The sequence below is a fragment of the Toxotes jaculatrix genome, chromosome 13 (genome assembly GCF_017976425.1).
Source record: "Toxotes jaculatrix isolate fToxJac2 chromosome 13, fToxJac2.pri, whole genome shotgun sequence".
NCBI classification, from domain to species: Eukaryota; Metazoa; Chordata; class Actinopteri; family Toxotidae; genus Toxotes; species Toxotes jaculatrix.
The window spans coordinates 6285078-6293419 of record NC_054406.1 but is presented as its reverse complement, the minus strand read 5'-3'; the positions used below and the strand labels follow the sequence as shown (position 1 = coordinate 6293419).

Below are 8342 nucleotides of genomic sequence, written 5' to 3'. Positions count from 1 at the left end.
CACACAGTGACCTATCCTCTCATCTAACTACATCAGTGAAGGCCTTATGAATTAATCAGCGTCAAATGAATTGTTAATGCGAGGAGCTTTGGTTCCCTCCTGCAGCTCGTAACTGAATGTAAATATTAAACCGCCGCTGTGCTAATAGCAATATTGGGCCTCATTTGACAGCTGCGCATATTTGGCATTTGAATGTCAGCTGTGATTGGCTGGTTTTTTTTTTTTTTTTTGGTCGTCAATGTGTGTTTGATGGCAGAAGGTTAGGTCAGACCTGTGTGTGTGTGTGTAGCTGTACACTGAGGGCCGGCAAGCAGTGCATTTTCAGAGCTCCTACTTCCTCCAAACGATTAAGAGTAGTTAGCTAGCTAATGTATGCCACGATTTCCCATCTGCGTGGAGTTACGGCTCCCAGTCGTCGTCGTGGTGCTGCGAGGCGATGATGACCACCACGGTGAGGATGGTGCACAGCACAATGGAGGCGATGCCAACAGCCAGGCTGATGAAGGAGAAGTTGCGTGCCTCGCGGGAGGCTATTTCCGCCGTCACCATGTCGCCTCTGGCTATCGCCGTACGCACCTAAGTGAAGCAGGAGGGAGGGGATGGGTGTGTGGGAGAGAGGATAAATTAGAATATGTGTTATGCAACAAGAAGATGCACGAGTGGGAGCAGGAGAGAGACTAAAACACCATGAATGGATCGATTTCACTGCAGCACAGCCTGAACGTGCAGAAAGAGGCCGCATCACAAAACATTAACACAGCATAGCAACATATACAGCTCAGACCGGTGGGTCCTCGCCTTGTCAGCTCGGCTCAGCTCAAAGCCAGCTGAGCAGGCCCAGAGGAAAAAATCCATTCTGTCCCGTTGCACCGACAATGGTGCAGTTACGTAATGTGGTCTGTCGTGTGCATGTTGGTCAGCAAAGCCTGTCATTACAGAGGTAAACAACAGGCATCACGAAGTATGAGAGCCACCAGACTGACTTTACATCTCCAGCATCACGCTCAACTGAACTTGTGCATTAATAGCATCAACAAACAGCTTGTAAAAGAGCAAACTCTGCCTTTCAATGCACACGCCGTGTAGATGATATAGCTGAAAGTATGAACTTTAGGTGTGATGACGGTGCAGCAGCATATTGCACTGAACAAGATTAATTCTCTTTGCATGTGTAAACTAAATCCTGACATTTGAAACGGCAACTTTCTTCCACTGTTGACTGTTTTTACTGATTCTGCATCATTTTAAAGTATTGAAAATTTTAGCTTGCTCTGATCTCAGTTTATTCACAGTATTCACAGTAACATGGGAAATTTGGGGGAGTTTTTTTGTCTTTCAAGCAATTAAGCAAGCAATTAATTCAGTTACATCACTTAGTACACATTGACAGGAAGCAAGAGATGCACAGAAATAAAATCTGTCACATCCTGTTTCCACACTAACCTTAAGGGCTGAACTATCATTCTGAACATTATTCACACGCAGCCAAAACATCTGTGGGTTTGTTTATGCATAAAGATCTTTTTTTCGTTTTTTAATGGACATTTTCATCATGTACCGTCCATTAAAATCAGAATGTCTGTAATGGAAGTTTCATTAATTTACCTGACAATAAATTACAGTATGTTTACATTTGTTTTTGTTTCAGCCACCCAACAGAAGCTGAATCAATCAGTCAGCTCACTTCACACGCAGGTCGGCACAACACATTGATGAAATTCATCCTCAGGGGAACATGAATGAATGGACCAAATTTCAAGGCAGTTCATCCAATAGTTGTCAAGACATTTCACACAAAACCAAAAAAGTGAACCTCATGGTGACGTAAGAGGATAAGTCAGGGGATCATGAAAGTTAGTTGGAATCATCCTCTGGGGATCATGAATGTCTCTCATGGCAACTTATACTAATGTTGCTGAGATATTTCAGTCTGGAAATGGAGGACTGACCGACAAAGTCCCTCCTTGGGCGGTTGTGCCAGTGCGTCTAAAAAACACAACCTCCTGTTCTTTCCAGCTTAATGTGACTAAAATAAGAATGATTTATAGCTCCTTACGGTTTTGCACACTAAAAATTTTTTATCACAGTGTCTCTTTCTAAAGGGCAAGTACATTTCTGAAGATAAAATGGCGGCTAAAATGATGCATTTACATTCCAAAGTCTGTGGTAAAGGTGACATTATGTTAATAAAACCCAAAGATCAAAAAGATGCTGTGAAGCTGCATTAACCTGCACTGCTTTGATGATGGCAATGATGCCTGTCGGCCAGAAGCAGCAGACGGTGGTGAGCACAGCGATGGGCAGGTAGTCGTGTGGCGGCCGACGGTCCATCAGGGTGATGCTGGGTGGCATTTGCATGGGGTGAATCTGGCCCGGAGGGATTCCTGGGTGGGCTCCTCCGGCTGGCATGTAGGGCTGACCCTGAAGCAAGGGAGAGAGACAAGAAGACAGAGGGTCAGTACATGTGCTTTTTAAAACAGCAGAGCTATTGCAGAGCAACACTTTCCCCTCGAAAGACACAAGAATAAGGTGAAAAGAGCAAAGAAGGGGATGGTGGTAAAAGTGATGCAGACGGGGGGGGGGGGGGGGGTTTATAGCGCCTGTAAGGATTACTCATATCAGACAGAGAGCAAAAGGAAAAAAGACTTCATTTGCATTTATGACAGCAGTCTGTCAAACTTATTCAGATGTCTAATTTATTTATTTTTTTCCCAGCAGACGTCAGAGGCGAGTTAATCACAGCGCAGAGCCCCTGAAGATTAGCCTTAAAAGCCAACTGGACATTTTTCACCGGCTTCACTTTCTTACAAACCATCTCCAGAGCTCAGACGTGACCGCCTCTTATGTTGTGTAAGTATCTTCTGTCCGCTCATATCCTCTGGCTGTAATTACTCTTAGCTGCAAGACTGGAGAAGAGAATGCACAGATGCTATATATATATATATATATATATATGATATTTGATGATAAGAGTCATTTAAGAACCGTTATCAGATAAAGATTAAGCATGAACTTTTTCAGTCTGAAGTCTTTGTCAGTGTCTGAAGCTCCGATACATTTGTCAGAGTGCAGCTAACCTGTAAGACAAGGAAGCTACAGGGCAGACTATTCTCCTGACGTTTTACTCGCCTTTCTACCCACAATCGTGTCCGATCTATGCACATGAACATAAATTATTCAGGATTTTAAATATTCATTTCATCAAAAGAGATTGATGGAGTGATGGTGTCAAAGATTAAATGGCAGTTCCAGTCCTCAGATTAGGACACATGGTGGCGAAACCTGTGGCAGCACAAAAGCATTTATACTTTTAGTTGCTTTATGACTCACATTCACTTTCTTACTTCAGAGTATAGTGTGAATGGTTTGATCTATTAATATGTGAATGTGTGTAGCCCTAATAAAAAAAACAACTATATTGTACAAAATAACAACCGGCCTGGTTTGTGGCCTTTCATCCCAAAGCAATACCTCCTCATAGCCCTTTGTAAAGAGGTCCACTAAAGACTGACGTTCCCTTCTCAAATGATCTCATTTTTTAAAATTACTGTTTTGGGAATTTGGGAAATAGTAGAGAGGAAAGGAAGTAGGAAACTACGGACCTGTAAAATAAAATGTTACCTAGCGTAATTTTCATCTGTAAATGTGAAGGACAGAAAACATGAGAGCTTTCATCTGTGATGCGAGTTGTACAGTTTACTGAATTGAGTGGTGTAATTCTGCAGCAACCTGATGTCAGACCTGTGAAATCTTTAAAAAATGTCGTGTCTGACTCACCGATGCCATGGGGTAGACGGGTACGTAAGCTGTGCAGGGCTGCAGCTGAAGCGGGTAGCCCGGGTGGAGGTATCCTACGGGAGGGTGAGGCATGGTGCCTCCGGGTCCCTGGGTCTGGACTGTGTAGCCCTGCGGGGCCCCAGGAGGTCCCAGTGGGCCGCAGTGGAACTGGGTTTCTTGGAGGTAGCCCTCTGAGCCCGGAGGGGGAGGTGGAGGAGGGTAGCTGGGCTGGGTGCCCGGTGCAGGAGGCATGTTGGGGTGTTGGGGTGCGTTGGGGTCTTGCGGGCCAGGGAGGTACGGAGGAGGCTGCATGGTCTGACGGCCAGAGTCATCGAGACCTTAGAGATGAAGAAGAAGAGGAAAGAAAGATAAGAAAAAAAAACAGGTAGGAGAGAGGAATCAGAAATAGAAAGAGCAGAGGAAGAACAATAAAAGAAAGAGATGTAAGAGTGAGGGCATGTTATCTAACTCAAGCACGGCTACACGTTTGTCCGCATGTTGAATGTAATATGTCTTATCTCACTGTTGAGGAGGGGATTACACAATTACACAGACCACAGCTCCTCTGCAAGACTTCAAAAAAAAAGAAAAGAAAAAAAAACAACAGAAAAGGCCCGATATTTTCCCACCGGTGTCGGCTGTGTGCTAATGATGACAGTGATTGACATTTTCACACCAAAAGGAAGAAAGGCCTTTTTTTTCTCTCCATCTCCCTTCAAATCGATGTTTATTAGCAGTTAGAAATGTGGCATTTCTCAGACAGAAAACTTCATCTGACGTCCTGAACTGAGGCAGCCGTCTGCTTTTTTGGACGCCTGAACATTTTCTGCTCCCTTTGTGTTTGTTTAACATTGAAAATGACTGATAGGGTGTCGTGTTTTCACAGTAGGGGAAGTGGCAGAGGGTGCGGTAATCCATTCTGACAGGGACATGAGGAGGGAGGAGGAAGAGCGGTGGAGATAGATGGAGGTGAGGATGAAATGAGAGAGGAAGAAGGAGAGCAGAGAGGAGGCAGTCAGAGAGCAGAGCAGCTGAGTGATGAGGGCTGACGACTTGCACTCGGGGACCGGCTTTACGTAACAGTCCCCAACTCTGTCACAAGCAGGAACTGGACCAGAAAGAGACAGAGGGGGAAGGAGCGAGCACGAGGGAAGGGACACCTTCGAAAGGTCATAATACGACGTGACGAGCAGCTTTGGCAAACATAAGACAAAATATATATGGAGTGAGCTCATAGCGTTTATCCCGTGTCCATGATATAGTTTATTTTTACATTTGGAGAAGATTTTCAATCAAAGTCAAATGAAAATGATCAAATATGAGATGAAATGAAAGAAAGAATAAGAACGTTTGGAGGATTTCCAGTTGAATCCCGACCAGAAACACACAACATGAGATATTCAGAGAAATACTTTGCAACACAGCATTATTTCAGTGTATAAAAAAAAAGAAACTAAAACAACAAAAAAAACCCCACATCAAATTCATTAAAAGAAAAAAAAAAGATCTAAGTGAAGTGGTTCCCATCCTGGGGTTAGGAACCCTCTGAGAGGCTGCAAAATAAATCTAAAAAATGGAAACATCTACAGACTTTATCTAAGTGAAACCATTACACTGAGCTCTTTTTTGTGAGTTTTGTTGCTTTTGTGTTGCTGCCGTATCACACAGTGTTGTTTAAAGCCTCTGACTAAGTCATGTTACGAACTAGAAGTCCATTACTCTCCGGTTTTCTTTCATCTGTTTCATCCCATCTTTCAGTTCCACGGTCTAAACGTGGTGGTGAGACGACTGAAAGAAAAATCTCACCTCTTCAGGCCTCTAAAAATCATTCAAATCAAACAGGGAGAAAAACACTTGATCTAGCGCAGCCACCAACAATGGGTCTCCATAGATATTTCTTTGTTTTAAGATTCAAAAAGGTTTAGAACCACTGTGTTGGTTTGAACTACCTGGATCTGGATGAGCAGGGGAAAACGGACGGAGGGATGGAGTTCTGTGGTTGATTTAATCACTCATCATCACTTTGCAACTCACGACATAATACAGTAGATATCATGTCTCATTAATCAGTGGTATAATTGACAAATGTGTTTACTTTCATTAGTAATTTAATACGTTGTCAGTCTTATTTTATTACATTAGTTACTGTACTGATGACTAATTTGTTTTTTTGCTTGTATTTATCTTTTTAAGATCTGAATTTTTAGAATTAAATTATATGGATCTTTACATCCCATATGAGTCATGATTCATGATTCAACAGTCACTTGAGTCTTATTATCTTAAATAGCGGGCTAACACTCACTACTGATCCAATTCTAGTCATAATTTTAGCACACATTAATTCATAATTACTACTTATTGATCATCTGTTTCTAATCTATTTTTTAAAAACTTATTACTCCACTGTTGATGGTTTCTATTCCTAATAAGAACACTTTTATAGTTTCATTCCAAATGAAGATATCAACATTCATTATGATCATTTAAAATCTGTGCATTTACAATAATGATAACTTCGATTATTACCAAAAACAAATAAAAACTAATTAGTGTGTCCATGCTAAACAGTAACTATGAGGAAACTTTTTTTCATGGGAGAATAATAAAGGAATAAGATGAGTGATTGTTCAGCCCCATCCAGTGAGCCAGCATTCACAAAGCTGTAACAGCTGGCACTGGCTCACCTAAATGTAATATTAATGTTATTAGATTATGTACACCTGTGTTTAAGGAGTCAAGTCAATTTTATTCATAATGTATAGGCCAAAATTACATTTCACAAATTGTCCCCAGAGGTCTAGAGTGTAAACAGTATTTCCAGCTGTGAGCAGGGACAGCCAATTGAAATATGACATAATAAAGATCAGGCATGACGAGTAGCTAGTGTGTATGTGTCTGTATATATAATATTTTATCTATCAACAGCTGGTAAATCAGTTATAGTGACAAAACGTGTCTCTATTTAGCTGCTGGTTTTCAGTCTCAGTTGAATTCAGGTGGATTTGCAGGTGTGAGTGAATCTCTCAGCTTAGACAAAATCACAATACCGAGCATCACATGTGCCAAAATAAGCCTTAAATCATGTGATATGTACAGTATCACGGTTAACATCCTGACTCTGTTTCAGCAGGGGCACAATGTTCTGCTGTGCACCCAACGAAAAAGATATTATAGCAGTGCTGCAGCTGTGTCACAGCTCCAGTGCTAAGTTTAAGTGTCATCAGCAGCTTTATTATTTCTCTATTTTACTGTAAAGCTGCTCCCTCGGTGTTTGAGCTCCATCAGCAGCAGTTGGCCGCTTCAGCAGCACGAAATAAGACAAAAACTGGAAAGGCGAGACAAAAAAAATAAATAAAATAATGCTGTAATGAGCATCAGACGTTGCAGGATTATCGTTGTTATTAAAGGCTGTAAAACGCGCAAGCGAAGGCGTGCACGCGCTGAGGACACCCACACTAATGTCTATATAGTCAGGAGAGAGGTGCGTGGGCCCGTGCGTAATGATCATTATGAGACACTTGGAGAAAAGATCATTAAAAAACTATAATAAACTGTATAATATCCTGTTACAAAAATAACAGAGGTCTTTCAAATTTTCTGCAGAAAATATGTCAAATCCAAACAAAATATGCAACTTGAGACAAAAAATAAAAGCACGTAAAGTGTGATAATGTCACTTTAAACTCTCTATCGGGAGACATGGACAGAATACGAGGCCCTGTGGTGATTTTTGTTTTTTATTCCCAGGCTGCGCCCACACAGCGGTGCATCATCCTATAGAAACAGCGCTGTGCAGATCAATAGCGGATGGAGATAAGGGGGTGGTGGTGGTGGTGGTGGTGGAATGGGGGGTGGGTGAATGCAGATAACAGACAAAATGGTCTGATATGTATAAAACACACGAAATAAAATCCATGTTAGAAACAACCAGTTTCTCACACGGGAAAAGGACCAATTAGGCTTCAAAACATGCCGCGTACAGTACAACGCAATTAAAACACTCACCGTGTTTTTCCGACGACATGCCTCCCGATCTTCTGTCCTCCTCCTCGGATCGGATGTATTTCTCCTCCAGCTGACGGTGAAGAAAAGAAAGAAAAAACCCTCCTTTCGTGCGCGGCGATGCAGACTTTTATTCCAAACGTGTGCAACCCATCCTCAAGATGTCTTCATCTTAAAAACACCCACGGTTTAGGGCTAAAAATGACAACTTCAGGTGTTTTTGTTGTTTTAAGTAAACCCTATTGTTGTCCAGCGGACAGGTCTGCTCAGTATCTCTGCTCTTTCTGTGTGTTTGAGTGTGTGTGTGTGTGTGTGTGTGTGTGTGAGTGGCTGGTAGTCTAATAAGGTTTCTCCACTAACGCGTCGCCGTACATTGAATTAATCAGACACAAAGCTATCGTTGTCTTAAAGCGACAGTCCGGACTGGGGAAAAAAACGCACAAGCACTGGGCTGGAACATCCCATTACTGCTCAACAAAGATCCTGCCTCTCAATGAGACGGGTTTCTTTCCTTGCGTGACATGTCACCAGCTCAGTTTCTCCTCTCACGCATGTTGTCC

The 8342-nt window shown here is 42.2% G+C and overlaps 1 protein-coding gene across 1 annotated transcript; it reads right to left on the bottom strand.

The window, feature by feature from the left end:
• Positions 1 to 399: 399 nt before the first annotated feature.
• On the bottom strand, positions 400 to 8093 carry prrt1 (proline-rich transmembrane protein 1). Its single transcript, XM_041053822.1, has 4 exons — positions 7786 to 8093; positions 3778 to 4115; positions 2230 to 2421; positions 400 to 576 (listed from the first exon to the last, which is right to left on the bottom strand). Exons 1-4 carry the CDS (start codon positions 7802 to 7804, stop codon positions 400 to 402), a joined length of 726 nt encoding a protein of 241 aa, XP_040909756.1. The 5' UTR covers positions 7805 to 8093.
• Between the last annotated feature and the right edge of the window lie 249 nt (positions 8094 to 8342).

Excerpts from the sequence above, each read along its gene's own strand:
- prrt1 (XM_041053822.1), bottom strand. Across the intron at positions 2,422-3,777 it reads CCGTCTACCCCATGGCATCG|GGTCAGCCCTACATGCCAGC; the intron begins GTGAGTCAGACA and ends CCCTTGCTTCAG. Across the intron at positions 577-2,229 it reads CCATCATCAAAGCAGTGCAG|GTGCGTACGGCGATAGCCAG; the intron begins GTTAATGCAGCT and ends TGCTTCACTTAG.